This window comes from Anticarsia gemmatalis, chromosome 18 (assembly GCF_050436995.1).
Source record: "Anticarsia gemmatalis isolate Benzon Research Colony breed Stoneville strain chromosome 18, ilAntGemm2 primary, whole genome shotgun sequence".
NCBI classification, from domain to species: Eukaryota; Metazoa; Arthropoda; class Insecta; order Lepidoptera; family Erebidae; genus Anticarsia; species Anticarsia gemmatalis.
In genome coordinates, this window is record NC_134762.1 from 5,668,031 (window position 1) to 5,689,796 (window position 21,766).

Genomic DNA, 21,766 nt, shown 5'->3' on the forward strand with positions numbered 1-21,766 from the left:
GTGACATTACGAAACGCTAGAAACTAAAATAGACAAGGAATAGTCTTAGATAAATAGTGGTTAAATGTTAAAATGAAGAAATGTCCCGTGTCGCCGCCAAACATTTTGATGTTTCGCATTTAATTGCTAAATATAATTAATACGTCGTACACAGTAAAACAGTTATACTCCGGTAAATATCGACTGTATGTAGGACACGATATTCATCGCGTTTTCCTACTGAAAATTTATTGAAGATAGTGTTGCGAATTGCAGCCGTATGACGAAAATATTTTTTGATGATAAGTAATTAGCTTGTGTCGGGTTTTGTTGCTGACCAAGAATATAATGATTGTGTAAAAAACTTTTTATAAGAAAAGTTAGCACTTCCGTGTAGAATATGGATGCGACTAGTGCGAGCCTAATTTTTAATAGCCGAGACTTTTTTTCTATAAATATTTTTAATCAATCTCTGGTTAAAACGCTCCTTACTAAGCTCGATAAACGTCATAAAAACTAAACCGTATTATATTCATAACATAAAAATAACAGTCCAAACTCTCACGCTGAAGTTCTCATAGAAATGGGACAGATTACAAAATACAATTAAGTTGTAAGATAAAATAGAGACGGTTACTGAAACTTTATCTGTCACGGATCTCTTGTGTAGGTGGAGTTGGACCGACCAATTGATACGTAAACCACCTTACAAATATTAATTATAGTTGAATAATCTTGAAGTCGATCTGAATCTTACGGGCTCTGGTTTTATGTTACGGACTCCATAATGTCTCATTTTTATGGCCCTCCCGGTGACTTGATAACATTCTTGCTTTCGACAATGTTGGAATTCCAATTATTAAACAAAAGTATGTTTGTTAAGGAAGAAATTTGAGATTTTCGTCGTGATATAGATGAAGTGCGCCATCTACCGGGCGCGATTGTAATCATATTAATTACTCAATCACAAACCTGTCCTATGTAACTTGTAATTTCCTACTTCAAATGTGAAGTTAGATAATTAATATTAAATTTCATAATTCAAACATATAAATAATTGTATGAGATGGTACACAATAAAACAAATATCTACTTTAAATAGTTGGCGCGATCCCAAACCGAAATGGTTACAAAATCGCGAGTGTCGTTTGGTTTCCTTTAAAACAAGAGAATCGCGTGAAATGCAAAATAGATGGCGCTGGAGACGCAAACTTCCGTTCGCTTCAACGTCCCGCCTCGGTGGACACTCGCGCACACAACTCATATAACTTTGTATGAGAACTTGCCTTTATTGCTGAGCCAAGTTTAATTCAAACTTACTATTAACTATGTGTTAGTTTCTCAAATATTTTGCTTCAAAGCACTGTCAAAATCAAAAGGCAACAATAGTCGCAAGAACATCGATTGTTTTGAAATCTCTTAAGTTAAGCAGTGATTTTATCTTTTACCGATCATGCAGTTTAATATACATATACGAATACGTATACGAATTCACGTACATTTACTTCTCTACTTTTTTAATAACCAAGTATCTGAGATAATTAAAAACAAAATTGTATATTTGTTTAATTTTATGCCACGTCATTATTGCAAACAAAATTAAAATTTAACATAAGATTTTAACAAGCATATCGTCACGGACCTAGATATAAAACATAATGAGTTGCGCTATAAAACGAAATGGTCTGTTACTGTATCTGAATCACTGTTCCGCACTTGACCTGTCGTGTGGAGCTAATTATTGCCGTCATTCCAGAGGAACGTCATTAATACTCGTTGTTAGTATGACAGCCGAGTAACTGAGACAGAAATAAAATGCTATTGACGTCATAAGCGACATACGATTTAAATTCGGCATGTCCAAAAAACTTACGGACGATTTTTGTGCGAGGCTTCATAGATGCGTACAAGCAAGAAATAACGGCTCTAAGAATCTGTGCACTGTGTATTAGGCTATTTTTATAGGCTTCGACAGAAAAAGTTAATTTTCAGGCTTCGCTCTGTTTACAGGATGTTTTTCCCTTAGAGCTCTCACCTTAAAAGTAACTGATTGTCGCTGATAGCTGACCAACCAACAAAATGCTGGTGCAAAAGTCCTTTATAGCAAAGGTTTCATGTAGGAGTTTTGTGCGCGATTGTGTTGCCTCCTCTCGTTCATATTCGAAGTGTATCGCGCGCGTATCAGCCGCGGTAGGATGTTATAAATTATCTAAGAGCGCGTCAAATTAATTCGAGGAATGTCCCGAAGCTTTGAATGCTGGATGTTTCCGCGCTGGCTTATTAATCGTGTGGACACTTGGTGGCGAATCCGTCAACTCAAATGTGATGCGGACGTGTTCGTTTGACCCACATTGCCGAGGTGCGGGGAGAGGGGCTTCAAACCGCTCGTAATAATCGTTTCGGAATTTGATTAGCGCAAAATGTACGCGACACTTGTGATATAATTCACCCGGCATCTGTCTCGTAGTTTTAGATTTATCGGTGCGGCGAAATTTCTAGATTAACAATATTAGTAATGATGGTTGTCTGTTCAGTCGATATTTGAACTGCTGTAATCAATTATTTTAATTAACTCCAAGTATCTGACTAAATTTGACGCTTACTTACTTAAATAAGCAGTGTGTAATCTTTACTACGCCACTATATATTTAACAAAACATTATTAACAAAACGAAACATGAATGAGTTATAGTTGAACACAAAAGTCGTGAAAACTTGAACGACAAATAAGAATTACGACTACTAAAAACTAAATTCCAAATTCTTTACAAACACGTAAACATACTTAGCTTACGTTAATACACGTTGTGCCACATTAATACCGCACCTGTTTCTGTTAAATCTGTTAAAGCCGTAACTAGTTTTCTGACAGCTGTCTATTGTAATCGGAAATTATTTTATTAATCACAATTATATCACTATCTTTCATATTTTCCTGTGAAAGTTGTATTATGGGTGAATAAAATTAAGTGTGGAAAATAGGCTTTTCTTGCCTCAAGCTTTAATTATATTTTATTTATACTTATCAGTTATCATGATTAGATCTTAAATTATTCAAGAAAGTTGTCACATCTTGGTTAAATGAGAGCTAGTTTTAATGTAAGCTAAGGATACAAACAGTTGAACAGTAATCTATTTAAATGTATTCATCAATTAAGACAACGATTCCGCCATTTTGTTATATGGATTTGGTGTAATCCCTTGACACCTGTTATGACAAATAAGGTAATGGATGTAGCGTAACGATGGCATTATTATGTTAATTTCGTCACAGTTTATTTTTTATTAGATAAGTAAATACGTGCGGGTATTACCTGACTTTTATTTCTATTCAAGATAAATTCTAATAATTATTTCATGAGATTGTGTGTTTAACCAAATACGTTATAAAACTAATAACTAGTAAAAAATATTTTAATTAGAATAAAGACTATAAAACTTTTAAACAATATACATATATGGCTTTTATAACAGCATTGTATATTTAGATATAAATGGAAAGCTTCGAAATAGTCACACAATCCAAATTTAACGATTGTTTTACGGCCGGCATCCATCTCTAGCGATAATTTATAGCATCTTAGCTCGGCTTCCGATTGTACTACCATAGCACAACACCGCGACACACCATTAAAATTTTCATAACTTATTTATATTTACATAATTTTGTGTGGGCGACAGAAATTGTGCTCGTTCGGCAGTTTACCTTACAAGCAGATTATATCGAGAGTTATATTAAGATGATTCATATTAAAGGACCGCTCACTGCACACAACATTTATCCAGACAGCTTTATTGGGCAGAATTTCGAAAGAATGTGTCGTTTATTTATTCATTTTATCTTTCTATTCTAGCATCATCTTGGAGCCAATCACCATCCGAAGATGCCGAGAAAGCCAAGCTCGTCCGTCAACCGCGACGCGATGAGACCGGCAAACCTCACATCAAGCGACCAATGAACGCGTTCATGGTGTGGGCAAAAGACGAACGCAGGAAGATCCTCAAAGCGTGTCCAGACATGCACAACTCTAACATATCCAAGATCCTCGGCGCGAGGTGGAAGGCCATGTCCAATGCTGAGAAACAACCCTACTACGAGGAGCAGTCGAGATTGTCCAAACTGCACATGGAGAAGCACCCTGACTATAGGTAAGTTTGAATTATAATAGAGATTGAAAGAGCTTACCCGTCGAAAGACATTTCAGTAAAATAACATTCATCCTTAATTCCTTACTTATAGATTCGATCTTCTTGTTTCAGGTATCGCCCAAGACCAAAAAGGACATGCATAGTCGACGGCAAGAAGATGCGGATATCTGAGTACAAGAACTTAATGCGGACACGCCGGCAGGAGATGAGGCAGCTGTGGTGCAGAGACGGCGGTAGTGAGCTGGGCTTCCTACCTCCCTCGCTCTCCTCACCGGGGCCCTCCAACTCGTCACCTCCACCAAACGGAGGCAACTACATGAACCCCGCGTTCTCTCCTCCGCTCTCACCCAGGGAGGATGATTGAGGTACGGCGCGCGGCTGGCCGTACCCGCACGCCGCGCCCCTCCCGCTACCCCCCACGCACCACCCCTGGTAACAAGACACCTAGAACCTTCTAGGACACTACATCCACAAAGACTTGACATGAATCTCGAGCCCCCACTGTCCCTCGTGACCGGTGGGCGCTTCATGTATAAACTGTAGCTATATTATTTTGTGAGTTGTTTTGCCAGTGTCTCAAATTGGATCTCTCGTTTACAAAATACTGATTTTATTAATAATGAGATTATTCCATTAGTGACTTAAGAAAAATGTAACGTTGGACACTTGCGCCCGTATATCCCATGTGTGCTAAGCAGTGATATTTCCCAGTGAAAAACGGTTATGAAGAAAAATAATAAAACTTAAAAGGAACTTCTTAGTACAGTAACTGATATTGGTAACTGTGAAGCACTGTACATTCAGTAATGATGCTACTGTGCTGAGAATATGGTCCAATAGGCATCTATTAGAACAATTGTTTTACAAATATTACATATAAGTATTATGCGGGTGTATAGTTCTCCTACTATGTAAATATCGCCCATTTAGGTACGACCTATATCAATGTTTTGGACTAGAATGTTAGATTTTTGGCACAAATAGATAATCCCTTTTACAAAAGAAATTGTGCCAAATGTTGTATTAAACCAACACGTAGATAATTAGAGAAACAATGTATATACGTACGTAGGTTAATCATCTCAAATCATTATATAAAGTAGAAGTTGTGAGTAGCGCCGGATGAATGCAGATCTGCGGATTCTTTGTAAATAAGTAAAATTCCCTTCGTAGGTAGTTTATTATTAAGTTTTACTCGAATGTTCGGCAGTTTTAGTGTAAGATTCAGAGATTAGTGTTTAGCTGTTAGTGTTAGTCGTAAAGTACTTTGAATCTTGACTATCGCGCGGCCATGTATAAACTTATTGCGGAGTAACGTTTGTAATATTGTAGCTGCTTTAGAAACTAAGCAATTTAAATGTATCAAACCAAAAATTTGAAGCGGATTGCTTGAAAATTTAAGTGTTTTGAACACTGGAACTGTTTTTATTTAAATTCAGTGAGATCTATATGCATAATGGTTATAAAATACTCATAGACTTAGTTGAGATTTGTAATAGAACTATCTATAATGAACAGTTTCAACAAAAACTTAATATTAACAATTATACAACATAGCCAATGACGTATAAATTATATTTATTATTTATAGTATTGAAATTGAAACTAAGGAAAGATTACAACATATGTTTTTTACTGTCAAGTTTGGGTCTGATACAAATCGAGATTTGGGTTACCGATAGTATTTTTGAAAATTTCAATAGTCAATTCAGAAATTGTCAATTTGTTACATATAAAGACATTATTCCCATTATTGATTTGTAAAACCCCACCGACATTATGTGGGATAATTTAGGGCCTACATCACTGTACTCGACTGTACCTACAACTATAGCTATCTGAAAAATGTAAAACTTATACTGAAAAAATCAACAATTTATTAAATATTTTATTAAGTTTGGGTACGTATCTTATCTTTTTTTAAACATAATAATTTATACCTATTAATATATTGGTTGTATCTTGTACTTACTTATTAAATTAAAGTGATGTAATGCCCTTAAACTATTATTAATGTAAACAAATATTCGCTTTATCGAATTGTGCAATTTATATAAGTAGATAATAGTACCTAAGCTGTAGTAACGCATAATATTATCTACATTTTTATATAGCTCTTAGAAAAAAAACGTGTATAGATATTTCGAGTAAAAAAATTAAAAAAATGTACGAAGAAGTTGATTGCCATTTTTTGAATTTTGTTATTTATTTTTCTAATTAAGTATATAAACTTGTTTTTGTTTTTTTTTCTCTTTTTCTTTAAAAGCTGTATGCCAGTAATTGAGGTGACGTAGCGTTAGTATGAATAAATAAAACTTATTGTGTATGTGAAACTTAATGTTTATAAGTAGTGTGTATTCATAGTAAATGTATAAGGGTTTAGATCAGTGCCGTTAAATTATTTATTTTTTATGTTGAACTCATGTAAATACGCGTATATTTTGATGTAAACGTTAGTAATTGTGGTTATTTAACGAATGATACTTAATTTTGGTGTCTTGTCGTATGAGTTAGGATCTCGAACGAGTTTAATTTTTATTTATTGAAACTGATGTAACAATTCGTTTGGTAGCATCCATATCTTGCCATAAATAGTACCTAGTTAGTGCCATTCTGGTACTTTATCGAACATCACAAGGTAGGTACTGATAATTTACAATTTACGTACTTAAAAACGTTGTTATTTTTTAATAGTTTTTGAACTATTTTAACGATGTAGGCATTGTTGAGTTTTACATCCAGCATGCCGTATTACTTAGCATTCGAAAATGTTTCAAATGTGTAAGTAGATAGAGTTTAGGTTTTAATACCTAGTGTAAACCAGGACACATTGTTTAAAAATTGTGCCAAAACCCAAAAGTATATTAAAAAATAAATATTGAAAAATATTACTTGTTGTATTTTATTTATATTCCTCATAGTTTGTTTGTCGTACCCGATTAAAATCCATTGAAAGGAACTAAGACTAGAACTTCCAAGAACGACATAATATAAAAAACTGGTAAGTATTTTTAATAAGCTCCTGTAAGATGCAGTGTAAAATGACGCAATAAGGTATCGTAAGGTGTACCCTTTATGCTAAAATAAGCGCCTCCAGCTTTTAGTAGAGCAATCTGTTTCCTCGTAAATAAGTTCATTGCTGTTAATTTAATAACAGGCAACTTACAGCAAAACAAAATTAGAATTTTATTTATGCATTTTATAAATTATATTAATTTTTTTGCTAAATAATTTGGTAATTTTTCGATTAGAGAAATATATAGGAAATATACATACATACGTGCGTTAAAATATATAATCACATATTCTCTGGTTAACTAGTAACTAGAGTAAGGATGTCGTGGGTTCGATTCCTACCAAAAAGTGTTATCTTGACACAACTATATGTTATTAGTATCCTATTAATATTGTCTGTTGCAAGCCATGTGTGGTCAACAAATGATACAGTTAATGACGAATAATTAATTTTATTAAGAATATAATTTTCATACATTCATAGATTTTAATACACAAGTATCAGAATAAAATAATTATTACATGATATGGATACACTTCATTGCATATACAAAAATATTTTATATATTATGTATTTTTATATACAGTAAGTTCGTTACATGCATCGTTTAATGCTCCCTGCACACGGTCAACAAACAGTCCAACATGCAACTTGTCCCAATTTATAATCGAACACAATAATAATAATATCTGTACCAAGTGGCGTTCTTTGATCTCCGCTTAAGTGCCTACTCCTATCGGAAAAAGGCGTGCTAATATTCATGTATGTAATATCTGCCGATATCCGGGTACGGCGGCCAATTTCATCGAAACTGTGCAGGACTTTGTTTATAGTGGCCAAGTGAGTGCTCAATACACAGGTACACTCCCTATTCCTTCACTCGTAGCCCGATGGGACCGACACGAACATTGAGAGATCAGACGCAGGACTGGCGGCTTTACGTGCCCTCCGAGATACGGAGGTCTGCAACCTCAATCTCTTCTTAACAGTAAACCTCATGATACACTTTTTTGGCCCGACGCAAGATTAGAACCAGCGACCTCTACGCGCATACACCACCGACCGAGCCACAAAGGCAGTCAATATAATATTGGAGGTGAACACGATCCAACATACACCAATTACCTCTCCACACGAGGAAGGTTGGACAAACATTTGGCTGTTGGCCAAACATTTGGATTGTTGGACAAACTTTTAGACTGTTGGACAAACGTGTATAGGGGTCATTACAATAATACAATTGTTAAGTACAAGTTACTTTGGTATCTCTATCAGGTAACTTACGCTAAATGTGAGATTATTACAATATCAACGTTGCGCGCTATAAAAATAACTATATTAGTTACAATTTAGGCTTAAATAAGCTTTTAATTTAATGCTCATCTAATAATTTAGATATATTAATTTGTTAAAAAAATATTTCCTAGTTTTAAGAAGATTTTGAAAAGGCAAATTCATGTCGACAGTTTTATTCATAACGAATAATAAAGCCATAAAGGAAGAATATTCAATAAGAAAATTAATGTCTTAGACAACAACAATAATTTAATAAAATGAACAGAAACCGTAACATTTTCTTTTAAATACAAGATGATAGGAACAAGCGATCAATTTAGCAAAATATATAATTTTAACAATTCATAAGAAAATACCGATTATTTCATAAAACGTTAGAGAAATAAGTTTCATTCATAAGCTGTCTTAAACATCAATCGTTTAAAAAATAGCTGTTCATTTGAGCCTCCAAATATGGAAAACCTCTACATCAACACGATTACATTGGAAAAAACAATAATAGAAAATATCTACGAATAATATCAAACAAGTATACAAATCAACAGAAAAACGTGATAAATAAGTTTGTAATTGTAAAAATACTATTGTGCTGAACCAACTCGGTAACATATTCTACTTATTAACAGGAGAACACGAAGGACATAGCTTTACTTTGCTCAGGTCTAAGCACGCTCCATGAAACGTGTGGCCACATTTAAAAACCCATAAGCCGCCATCTTTGATTAGAACAGAATTTTGAAGTGGCAACCCACACAACATGCAGTCTGTGATACCATTATTTATGTAATACAAGTTGTCTAATATATTGTTAATATTTACATTTTTGATATATTCCTCCGTAGTTTCATCGTCTGTTTGAATGAGTTCCGTTAATGGTTTCATACCCCAATGTTTTGATTTCGCCGCGACGATTATTGGAAGAGCTGTATTTTTCGTTTGACCATTCAATGTGCTTCGGAGCAATTGGCATATCTGAAAACGGAGTGATTGAACGATTTATAACATGAATAAGATCTATACTTATAACAATCTGTACAGAGATCAATTGTGTACATTGAATATAAATTATTATTAATAATAAACACCGTTCAGTAACAGATACTGATACCAAAACTGCAATTTATAAAATTTTGACTGTCTGTCTATCTGTACGTTCCAGTATGACGTAAAAACTACGGGATGGATTGCACTAAAATTTAATACACTCATATAATAGGTATTAAAGCACTACAAACATGATTGAACAAAGAAAAAAGACTAGATAATATTCTCACCTCAAATTTTGAGTCGTCAAAGTTGTAAGAGCTATACATGGTATCAGTCAAGGGTGTAGTAATAGTGACGTCATATTTCTCGTACATAGTCACCATCAAACAAGTGTGGTAGAACTTCACAGTGATCGCGCCCTCGTCTATTAAGCCGGTATATCTCTCCAACACTTTGATCGCATTCCTGCCACCAATCGACTTGATCATAAGCGCTCCCAGGTCGTCCCAGCTCAAAGTATCCCTCACAGATATATGATCGAACTTTTTAGAACAATTCAAGCAAATATTCGCGTGTAAAGTGGCATACAACTGCACGGCTCTCTCCCACGTGTCTAACGTGAACTGCGGCAAGAAAGAATGCAACAGACTCTCGTCCAACATTTGTAACAATATCCTCAGAATGTTTAGCAAGTCTTCGTTACGTCGTAAGTACAGGATCTTCCTCCACAAATATGGCATACGTTTGCATACATCGTAACATTGGCTACGTGTCTGACTCGACCACTGCCTTTCGATAAATTCGTCTATTAGATCAGAAAACGCTGGTGTTTGTTGTGTTCTCGAGTAAGGAAGCGGGAACCCGCAGTCGCATCCAATGTTCATCAGCTTCTGAGTCTTTACGTTCACAGCTATACATGAGTCTACGAAGTATTTGTACAATGTCTCGTCCTTTATTATAGATTCCAACAACTGTTCACGATCGGTCGCTTCACTCAAATAACTGAGAAAGATATGGTTAGGTACAAATTTAGATTCATCCAGCGCGCCAATACTCACGCAATAACTCTCTAGGTGTAACATAAGGCTGAAGATCTGGCTAATATCACAGGCGTAATTTTCAATAGTAGAAACTAAATTCGATTGCTCCGTCTCCTTACTAACTAGGCTTAATTTATAATATTGATAGACAGACTTGCACACCTTATTCTTTTCTAATATATTATTGTCTACATCTATGGCCTTTTGACTAGATTCTTTGTAAATAATATCGTTGTCGTAAACATGGGGGATCGGAGCGATGGCCTCTTCTGAAGGTATCCTTTTAATGTTGAGATCTGGTGTGTGTTGTTTTTCGATATGTGGTGTTTCTTTTATATCTGGATTATGTTTATCAACACTCAGATGTTTCATTTTGCCTTCGAAATCCTCCCATTTTTCTTTTAATATTTTCTTGCTGGAGCTCAACTTGCCCGACACAGACACGCTCAGGTCCTTTAACGTCTGCATCGCTTCTGGAGGCAATGAACTAAACTTGTACTCATCATGTTTCGTGGCTGCGTTCTCCAGTAACGATGACTGCGCATGATAAGTGTTGTCTACAATGTATATGCCAGATTTCATCTGAGTAGCGTCATTCGATTTCAGACTATCAAATTTATCTAACACATCCTTTATAGTTTCCAATAACTCTGTATTCTCTATTTTATCTCTGAGACTCACTAAAATATGCAGTTTAGGCGACAACGTGTTAGACAGTAAATGTTCACTGAACAAGGCACACAGTTCAGCACACAATACATACTTCTCTTCAACATAGCACTTCATTAAATATTTATCCACTTTCATATACTTCAAGCTAACTAGAGAGCCGTTAGACAACCAAATGTACAACATATCGTAATATATCTTACAATCAACAATATCTTTGTACGCATCAAACCAAATTGTATGATCGACGTCAGTAATATTAAGGAAATACAAGGCGTTTTTTCTAAACGAAAATATGGCACCGTTTGTAGAAAATATCTTGGGGAAGTTAACTGATTGTCCTTCATTGTCACTCGCTATTTCGTCTAAAGAGACGTTTTGGTTCTGATAACATTCTTCTGTGACCACTTTCATAGGTTTTCTTGCAAGTACTTGTTTGAATTGATGAGTTCTTATGACCGTTCCGTCTATGGTAGATTCCCATATTCTGGACGAGGGTCTTGCGCAGAAGATAAATGTATTTTGTAGTCCTTGGCCTACAGCGAAGCCGGAGTCGTCGCTCACTATGTTATATTTACGTACTTCGGTGAAGTCTTGAGCGGTATTGTCTGTGTGTGGTTCATCTTTCTTTTCTTTGTTGACGAAGCAGGCGCCGAACTCGCCGTCGCGTAGTTTCTGTCCGATTTGTCTGTATTGTTCCCGGGATGTGTCACATATGTAACATCGTGTGAGTGTTGAAACGAGGAGCATGTGTGATTTCATGTCTAGTTGACAAATACGCGAGTCTAAGCTCATGATGGTCAGCGATGAACTCTGGAACATGGTTTTCGCCTGGAAATAGAAATATTAAGGTAAATAAGTTAAGAATTTTAAAGATTATAAACTATCGCACGCGATTTGAATTTTAAGGTTTATGATAACTTATTAGCTGTTCGACGTTTCGGTCACGGGTTTACTGGTATATGAAACCTTAAAATGCTCATCGCGTAGACCTGTTTTGCAATTTAGTATTAACGCTTATTTTTGTTTACATTAGTAGTGACTCAGTATCAGTAGTGATTCGATGGTCATTAGCATACTCCATGGTACCTATATTTAAGTTCTTTTAGCTGCGTGAAGACATACTACTTAACTTAAACAGTGCCTGATAAACGACACCGACCGGGACCATCGCTTTACGTGCTTAACACTGCACGCAAGCTAATTAAAATACCATTAAGAATATGAAACTATATTGGCTAAGCAAGGTCAAAGTAATAACAGGACTTAGAAAATACTATTAAGCATAGCTAACAGTGTAATCAGCAAGTTTGTATTATGTAACACAAGCCCCCTTCTCTGTAGTATATTTTAAAATAATAATCCCTGCTGCATCTACTTGTTTGCTAGTGATTAATTTTATAAAAGTGTGAGTAAAGTATAGTTATATCTATTTAGGTAAAGTTATGAGGATTTTTTGTGCATTATTATGGTCTTATTCAAATTGGCTGAAATAAGTTACAGTGTTACTATTTCATAATATCAGCACGTTAATGGATAAGTTCATTATAGAATTCAAGTAAAATATTTCAAAGCAAAAACGATCGAAAATTACAAAACATTAATTCATAACATCTGGGTATACAAAAGAAAGTAAATATTCGACGGCAGAAAAACCGGAAAATATTATTATCAGACATCACGAGGTACAGGCCGATTGTTATGTAAATGAAATATAACTAAACATTAAACGTTTGTTTAAAATAATTGACGTTACAAGTGCAAAGTCATGATGATGATTTGGAACACCGACAGGAATTATGTAAACAAATAAAACACCTTTTTTTTTTTTTTTTTTTTTTTTTTTTTTTTCGTCAGGAAAATGCATTACTGCATGTCCCGCCCCAGGGAGGATAGCGGGGGTCTGTCGGGCTCTCCCGCCGGCAAGGCGTTCCGGCTGACTTGGGCATACCGACTAAAAACCTGACGGTGTTCCATCTGCGGTCACCATAACGTGGCCAGGACGCGGTACCTCCGATCGGATACTCCGCGTAAACAAATAAAACACCTAAATAAATAGTAAATACTAGTGGCCTGTCCTCGCCTTACCCGGGCTAGAAATAGCTAATATACAGACACATAATTATGCGTATAAAAGAAGTGCCTATATATCCATTTAGTATATCAACTGTGAGTATAGTCTTACAACTTAATGAAGAGCCTTGGCATCCTCCATTTAACTAGATTTACATAAGTAGTTTTATCAAACAGGCCACTGTCAGCCACTTAGCTTGTGGGTTACCGTTGATCTATATTTTATTCCAGCATTCATACTGGTGAAACATTTTTTTTCAAAACTTATTTTCTTTATAAAATAATTATAGTAGTACAGATAATTATATTTTACTAAAACTTGGATCCCGATCGCGGCACTATAATATTTCGACATCTACAACAACCATATTTAAAGACCAATTTACAATCCTCATTAATACACTAAATCCTTCCTCATGAATCATGACGTATATATATCCGCATGAAAATCCATTTAGGGTTTTTTGAGATTATCGCAAACAAACAATGAAGCAGGGGACATTGTTTTTATAATAAGTATATTATATTTAATAACATAATCAAAGGCTTTTCCCTTTGTAAATATAGTTTTTCCTTGAGTATACTTACTTGTTACTTATTAAAAAGTTACTTAATACTTATAAATTTTACTTGTTTATGGGACAGTTGTATTATGGGGCGTATCTACATACCAAAGCAAGTTATTTAGTGGGCGTATTTATTATCACATAATAGTATCAGTCACAGTCCACCATGATTTTATCCCAAGTTTGATAAAAATACTAAGTGACAATTTGTAATCCCAACGACGAAATTACGAATAAGAACATAATAAGTAGCTTCATACAAAACTATTGGACAAAAAAAGTGATTCTTAAATAAGTCCACTCTCAAATTTAGATCAATCATTAGAGCCAGCTTCTTGCCTAACATGATGAAATTGTTGGTTAGTGCTTGCGACATACATAACAAGTTACAATGAGTAACTTGCTCACAGCAATGCAACAGTTACACATCAAATTCTTTTCACTATCAAAATTTATTTGTCTTATTATATAAATATTTATCCCGAATTGGATTCGAACCCACAGCAAATGCGTTAATTATAGGAGCTAAGCGACCACTTGAACTACTGTGCGAAACATGCATTTAATTAGACAAACTGCGTTGTGTAACAAAACTTACAATAAAATTTTGTGGTTGCAAAACAGCTATCTTCCCAACATCATCTCCAGTGAACAACATGTGATTGTTGCTCCAAATCATGGTGGTAATCTCATTGCCTTGGTGCTCTTTGGAGGTGACAGTCGACTGGCTTCCACTGAGAGACTGGTTGCATGCCGCAACTGTGACCAAACCCCGTCCGTTGGCAAAACCAATGTGCCTCTCATCGGGTGAAATAACCAATCTTGTGATGGCACCATCCTGAAAACATTTTACATTTGGTGTTGTTTAAAAAATATTTGGCAAATATTTGCTTAATTTGGGTTAATGTAGTGTTTTGTAAGTGTACACATTAAAATGTAAAATTGTAAGTGCTTATCACATGTGTAATAAAACATTGAAACTTGTTTTATGGAAACACAAATAACTAATAATGTTCCTTTGATATATAAAGACAATCCACCAAAGATTCGAAACTCAATAATATCAACTAAAATTTAGTCTGTTACAAATTATGATTTGCTTTAATGATCAAGTGAAACATTGGAAGAGAAACGAGCATACCTAAGATCTTTTATTTTTGAACATAAAAATGCAACATCCCTATTCAATATTATCACCAGTATAATTAATTAGTTAATTACCCATAGTTTCTGGGGTACACTTAGTGGTAGTTTATCTATACAATAGAGTTTAAGCTCATATAAACATGACAGTTTGAATAGATAAACTACCTAATCTCAGGGAGAGAGAGCAAAGCAGAGAGATTCTTAAATGCATTCTTTTTACCAAGCTGTTAAAAAGTCGATTTTGAGCACATACATTAAAATCATACCTTCTTCCAATGGGGGAAGACAGAGGCAAGAGGATCTATGTAGAGTACTGTCACTATAATTAGATGACAACTATATGTACAGATTTATTAGACTGGTATAATTTTCTTAAATAATAAGTAGATACAAGTCAGCAGATAGTTTATTATATCAAGAGTATGAAACTCACCTTATTGGGTATTAGTTGTACAAATTCACAAGGATTCCGGTTGAAGATATATATACCTCCGCTAGTCGCTCCAAATGCAATTAAGGACTTTGATACATCAAAACATGTGTACTGAAATATTAAACAAAAATCATAATTAGTAACATAACTATAGCTTATATTAAATCCATGAGCAGCAATCAGCTGAGCACTGATAGCCAAGTGGGTTATGCATGCGTCTCCCATTCAAGCGGTTGAGGGTTTGTGCCCAAAGAAACACACCAAAGACTTTTAGAAGTGGCTTATTAGTAACATATCAAGGTAGTTTTAAAAAATGATTTTATATCATGATTATTATCAATTAATTTATTGTTATTTAAATTTGTTTATACCAATGAGATGCATGTGATAAATTGATCAGGCAGTAAATGTAAAGAGCAAATAAATAAAATACTATTAAACTATAGAAATACTGTAATCAATAGAATAAATTGTAACATGGAAAAACCTTTTGATATGAAATATAACTACAAACTAACTATGTACATAATAGATAGGTACATACATTAGTAATAAAATGGGTTGAGAAAGATTATGCAAACTATGACAGCAGGGAAGTCTTTTGATAACATCATTACAGAAATCACACAACTGCAACACATGTGCAACGAAAAGATAACATCTTATTAGATATATTTCAAATGTTCTTACAAGAAAACTATAAGTAGGAAAAAGAACTAGCAAGAAAATACCAAATACGAGATTATTGACTAACATAGAATTTCGTAACACACATTCGAATTCATGAATAACCCATTTCTCATACTCAATGTCTTCATACACATGGACAACGAATAGATGCACATGCACTGTCTCGTAGCAGTTACCTACTTCCGAAGGTTAAATATAGACAATTAGCTAAATTATTTTGAACAAAGGCCAAAGAAAGTGATTATTAGTACTAACCTTTATGCGCTGAACATTTTTGATAGGATAATTTATGCAGTCCGTAATATCTGGAAGCTCTTGGAGTAAATATGGTGAGAAATTGGGACGAGACATATTAAATAACCATTTTTAATTTAAATTTTACGATAACTACTTTACTCCTGCTAACAACACAAACAAAGTAGTTCATTCATGCATGGCAGATGAGAATGAATGAAAACCACCCATTCAACTTTCAAGATCGAATGGGAACGAACAGAAACCACAGATTCAAAATAAATAGTTAAATTGAACATTGTTTCCAAATGTTTACACGAGGCCCGTGCATGGCAGCACTATAGTTAATTGAGTAATGATTATTTTATAATTAAAATTACGTAGGTATATTATTATAACCTGTCTTTTCTTATTTTATCTACTACATAGGATTTGTACATTTACGATACCAGACTGTTTTCATTAACAAGTGGGTAGTAATCATAGGTACATAACACCTGTAGAAGACATTTTAATTACTTTCATTTCCTAGCAGGCGTTTGTTGTTCCTTAGCCACCCAACATAGAAAGCATCGTGTCACAGGTAATATGGACATACTTGACTAATATAAACGTGGTTGAAAATTTATTAACAATAGCTCAATAATTTATTTAAAAAAAATTCCGCATAATACTAAATATTGTGTTTAAAATAGATTATTTAAAAGAAAAAGCATTTATTATGTATCTACCACGAATATTAGTTGTTGTTAGGTATTGTTCATACTAACTAGTAGGGGTTTTTTTTTCAGATGGTTTTCGTAAGCATAGAGTTTATGAATGCTAGTAAGATCGTAAATGTTAAGAGTAGTTAATGGAATAAACAGGAAAATAAAGTATAAAAATAAAAATACAACTAATATTTTGCGTAGACCTGAAACTAATCAGCCATTATAAAAAGGTTAAGGAAAAATAACTATTATATTTTATAGATTAGCAGCGGTGTTTTGGGTATTTTTAGTTCATCATACCTGCTTATATTTTTATTATAGTTTTATAGTGAATGAAGTGAGGTTGTGTTTAGTTATAAGATGGAGCCGATACAGCCAATGAAGTAAGCAGGAACATAGATAAAAACAGTTTTTTTTTAATATTTAATTCTACTCTTTTCGCAGAGTTATTTTCTTTCCAAGATCAAAGACGCTACTGACAGCATTTTAATATACGAAGAACGTTGCTTGCCTTAAATAATATTCATGTATTTACTGTTTGTGTGGTCTCAGGTTCGATACACGGGTCGAGCAAAAAATACAATAACTGGGCCTTTAAATTTTTTTGAGGAAATTCTCAGTTCTAGCTATGGGGTTAGTAACGTGACCGTTTCATAACAATAAGCTCGCAATTGATTTACTGTTACACCTTCGGGTGTAGCAGACGTGATGGTATCTCTTTAGTTCGGAAACGAACGAAACATTAATAAGCCTTAAGTCTATCACTCTAGGCAAGTACTAGTAAAGGACTCATTGCTACGAGAACTGTTTAGGCATGAAAGTTCCTAAGAAATATTTTCTAATACCTAACTCGTATAAGTTACAGTTTTAAACCCCAAATTCGCGTAAATGGATGGATGCTTCTACGGCTATCGCTGCTTATTGCGTAAACGCACGTTTTATCTTACCATGTGAAAACCCATAATTATCCTGGTTTATAAATAACGTGCATATGTGAAATAGAATTTTAATTATTTTACCTCCTGCGATATTAAAATAAATCATCATCAACAATATTGTTATTAAAAGAACTGTTACAATAGGTATCATTGTTAAGTTTTTACTAATTATTGGGAAACAGTACCTAAGTAATACTTAGCAAGATTTACGCGCGAAGATATTTTAATTAAAGCATAAGATATAAACTAAGCAATACCTATGTCTTTCAATAAGTAAAAAAAATCCTAAAAAATCGATTGAAATGTTTAATTCCAACAAATTCTACTTGATTTTGTCTGTTCATTTATTAAAGTTTGAAAATAGTAGAATTGAAAATGTTTAGTTGTAAAGCAACTTTTGTACCTCCTGTAGTAGGTACTTACGAAAGCATTCAATTATTATTTGTGTGAGTTTGTTATTTATTTTTTTTACTCAGACTACTATCTTACAACTAGCTGTATGCTGAAAGTACCGACCCATTTTTATAGCTCGGGATTTATAATACAATTTAAGAGTTTGGTGTGGACTGCCGTGTATATTTTTTTCTAGACCCATTTCGACCGAGTCGTTTTGGCTTTCATTATAAGTTATCTACTTCAATTAAAAGTTTTATGCATAATCAAAAATGTATTTTTCTAGTTTAGATAAATGGTTAGCGGAATACATTAATAACGTGACGTCACGAATGATCACTCGGCCCCCGTACCGTCTCATACCGTCCCATCAGCGTCCGACTATGTCGCCGTTGCCAATCTGGATGCCCGACTCGTCCTGGTTCAACACCTTTCGCCCTCTACCAGCTGTTGTAAGTATATAACTTTAGCTTGAAAACATCACATTTTGTAGGAGCAAAGCTATAAGCGATTTTATAACATATTTATACCATTAAAATTTACCGTTAACACGAACATTACCATTATTGACTGGATCCGTGGCCCAGGGTTAAGGTGCTGTGAATTGCACAAATATATTAAAAAGAGGAAAGAATGGTGGTTCCGGGTCTGGTTTACTTTGTGTCTGTATGTTTGCAAATGTTCCCGCGACACAAGAGCGTGTCATTTTGACAAAAAAAAATATTGTGACTAAAAACTTAATAAATCCTTCCCCGTCAGCTACCGACTCTGTCTTCGTTGTCAAACTGGGGGCTCGACTACTCCGGGACGAATGTCCCTCGCCCCACACCTGCTGTTGTAAATATAACAAATTATGGCGTAAGTTTTTTATAATGACTCTACTAAAATATGTATCTGGGTAGATATAAATGCCATATTTAATCTATCTTCTAACCGTAAATACAATATCGTTAATGACTAAAACGCACGTGTAGAAAAACAGGATGCTATTTTGACATTTGCCACCCGTAGCGCGATTCTGTGCAGTCGGTACTGTCGAGTATCGAAAGTTTGACATTTAGAATGTACTGCAAAAATAGTTAGTAGTGTACGACACCCGTTAGAGGCGCTGATCAGATATTCATACAAAATTTCTCAATGACAGGCCGGTTGCCGGTAGTCGATAGTAGTAGAGAATTGAGCTACAGTAGCTTTATATCTTCTACTACTATCGATTAGCGACAACAGGATAGTGATGGAGAAATTTTGTATGAAAATCTAATCAACGCCGCGTGCGGGCGTCGCAGGAACTATTTTACCAGTATTATTTTGAATGTCAAACTTTCGATACTCGACAGTACCGACTGTAGAGAATCGCGCTACAAAGCTCGAGGCCCTTATCCATACTATCCATACTAATATTATAAATGCGAAAGTAACTCTGTCTGTCTGTCTGTCTGTCTGTCTGTCTGTCTGCTACTCAATCACGTCTAAACTACTGAACCAATTTGCATGAAATTTGGTATGGAGATATTTTGATACCCGAGAAAGGACATAGGCTACTTTTTACCCCGGGAAAATGACGCATTTCCCGGGAAAATTCAGAAAATTCAACGAAGTCGCGAAATATCAATATTATAATGACATTGAATTAACAAAATTACGTTGCCATGGCAACTGTTTTAATGGCGGATATGTCTTAGCGCGACTTCGTTATACTAAGAGATATAAATAATTTTGAGAATATTTTTCGTGAAAAAAAAGCATATTTTATATCATCACGCTACGACCAATAGAAGCAGAGTAGGTAACAGTAAAACGTGTTACAAAAACATGGCGTAATATGTGACGCAAGCGAAGTTGCGCGGGTCAGCTAGTTTTTTATATTTTAAGATGTAAATAAAAGTTTGTAAGGTGTACCTATACTTAGCCTTATTTAACTTTGTTCCAGCATGATATACAACATGTATCGCTGGATCACACGTTGGATATTGTGGCGAGTTCACCTGCAGACGCGGCGCCTCAATGCATATTTAGGATAATTCTGTTTTCATTCTTGGCGGTTGTGGTCTTTATATGTGCTCTGTTATGCTATAAACTTATTAGAGGTGAGTATGTTGGTCATCGCTAAAGTTAACGATTTTAAACTCTCGCGACTTGTAAACATAATATTGTAATGTAACGGGTCTCAAATTCGATTGAAAATTAAAGGTTAGAATACCTTATTTGATTACTTGACGTTTCGATCGAATTATACCGTCCGTGGTCACGGGCTGACACTCATCGCACAAAGTTCCTACTGCTCATTTATTAGTTTGTATTACTGAGAATTTACTTTTTCTGTCTGTCACCAGGTTGTATCTTATAATCCGTAATAGTAAGACAGTTAAAATGATGTATTTCTGTTACTGTTATAACAATAAATACTAAAAATAAAGGTAAAATAAATATTTAACGGCGTTCCCATACTTACAACAAACGTGATTTTTGCTGTCTTTGAGGTAATAGTACGGAATCAACTTCATTTATGCACCTGGCCGGCTATTTCATTTATCTGACATCTAAAAAGCTTATTTTTACCATTGCAGACCGTCGACGTCGGAACAGGAGACAGGAAATCTTGGCACAGCCGGTGATTGAGTCGCCAAATCTACACAACGCTGACTTGCCGCCGCCATACTCTGCATATTTTCTACCTGAATATGGACATTGTTAACCAGTAAAGGATGTATTGAAGCTCGCACATTAAGTCAATATGAACTGATTTCGATGACTGACTTGGCTTTGGTGACTTATTCCTGAGACTTGCTACACACATATTTGGTTCGGCACGTTCGGTTGAGCAATATTTATTGAACCACATAACCGACTCGACTCACTTGTTCGGCTTGTGCCGATTCGGGTTCATCTACACCAGTGGTTCCCAACCAGTGGTCCGCGGGAGTCATAATATATGGTCCACGAATGACTTTAAAATTTTAAATTTTCAGGATGAATACTACGCTTTATTTTTATTATACTTTCATAGTGGTCCCTGCTAACAAGAATAACGTAAAAATGGTCCCGGACTAGGAAAAGGTTGGGAACCCCTGATCTACACATATTCGGTTTTGCCGCCCGACTGGGCCGATTATGTATATAGCAAACCCAGTAGCCATGTATAAGATAGGTACATTTGTTTAATGAAAGTTATCAATGTATTTTTCTAATCTGTTGTACCTACCTATTAGTAGTTAAGTAAACGTCGTAACAGGACTTTTGTTGTATTTTTAATATAAGACACAAACGAAATAAAATTTCGATCCACTTACTGTTTTTTTTTACTGGTGTTTCCTTAATATTTTTTTTAGTATGCTGCGTATTTTATCATTATTAACTTGAATAAATTGTTTCGACTGGCATATACTGATGCGAACATAATAATAAACTTACTTAATATTATCCATACTTTTCTAAATACATTCACAT

The 21,766-nt window shown here is 34.7% G+C and overlaps 3 protein-coding genes across 5 annotated transcripts in view; 2 read left to right on the top strand and 1 right to left on the bottom strand.

Annotated features, from left to right (window-relative positions):
* Sox102F (transcription factor Sox102F) overlaps positions 1–7,019 on the top strand; it is a 274,330-nt gene extending 267,311 nt beyond the window's left edge. For all 3 annotated transcript variants that reach the window (XM_076125982.1, XM_076125983.1, XM_076125984.1), the window contains 2 exons: positions 3,834–4,128; positions 4,240–7,019. In XM_076125982.1, coding sequence (XP_075982097.1) covers positions 3,834–4,128; positions 4,240–4,492 — 548 coding nt within the window. In that variant the 3' untranslated portion in view covers positions 4,493–7,019. The remainder of the gene's footprint in view (positions 1–3,833; positions 4,129–4,239) is intronic.
* A 566-nt stretch (positions 7,020–7,585) lies between these two features.
* Positions 7,586–16,471, bottom strand: p (WD40 repeat domain-containing protein pink). Its single transcript, XM_076125916.1, has 5 exons — positions 16,300–16,471; positions 15,355–15,465; positions 14,374–14,613; positions 9,715–11,967; positions 7,586–9,412 (listed from the first exon to the last, which is right to left on the bottom strand). Exons 1-5 carry the CDS (start codon positions 16,393–16,395, stop codon positions 9,053–9,055), a joined length of 3,060 nt encoding a protein of 1,019 aa, XP_075982031.1. The 5' UTR covers positions 16,396–16,471; the 3' UTR covers positions 7,586–9,052.
* A 2,143-nt stretch (positions 16,472–18,614) lies between these two features.
* LOC142980713 (uncharacterized) lies at positions 18,615–21,548 on the top strand. Its single transcript, XM_076126257.1, has 4 exons — positions 18,615–18,771; positions 19,079–19,177; positions 20,250–20,406; positions 20,887–21,548. Exons 1-4 carry the CDS (start codon positions 18,652–18,654, stop codon positions 21,012–21,014), a joined length of 504 nt encoding a protein of 167 aa, XP_075982372.1. The 5' UTR covers positions 18,615–18,651; the 3' UTR covers positions 21,015–21,548.
* Positions 21,549–21,766: the final 218 nt, after the last annotated feature.

What these genes read in the sequence shown, in the direction of transcription:
- p (XM_076125916.1), bottom strand. Translation starts at nt 16,395, where the DNA reads ATGTCTCGTCCCAATTTCTCACCATATTTACTCCAAGAGCTTCCAGAT. An exon ending in TACAACTAATACCCAATAAG is followed by an intron (nt 14,614 to 15,354) that starts GTGAGTTTCATA and finishes AAATGTTTTCAG; the next exon opens with GATGGTGCCATCACAAGATT. An exon ending in TTGACGACTCAAAATTTGAG is followed by an intron (nt 9,413 to 9,714) that starts GTGAGAATATTA and finishes CTCCGTTTTCAG; the next exon opens with ATATGCCAATTGCTCCGAAG.
- LOC142980713 (XM_076126257.1), top strand. Translation starts at nt 18,652, where the DNA reads ATGATCACTCGGCCCCCGTACCGTCTCATACCGTCCCATCAGCGTCCG. An exon ending in TAAATATAACAAATTATGGC is followed by an intron (nt 19,178 to 20,249) that starts GTAAGTTTTTTA and finishes ACTTTGTTCCAG; the next exon opens with CATGATATACAACATGTATC. An exon ending in ATGCTATAAACTTATTAGAG is followed by an intron (nt 20,407 to 20,886) that starts GTGAGTATGTTG and finishes TTACCATTGCAG; the next exon opens with ACCGTCGACGTCGGAACAGG.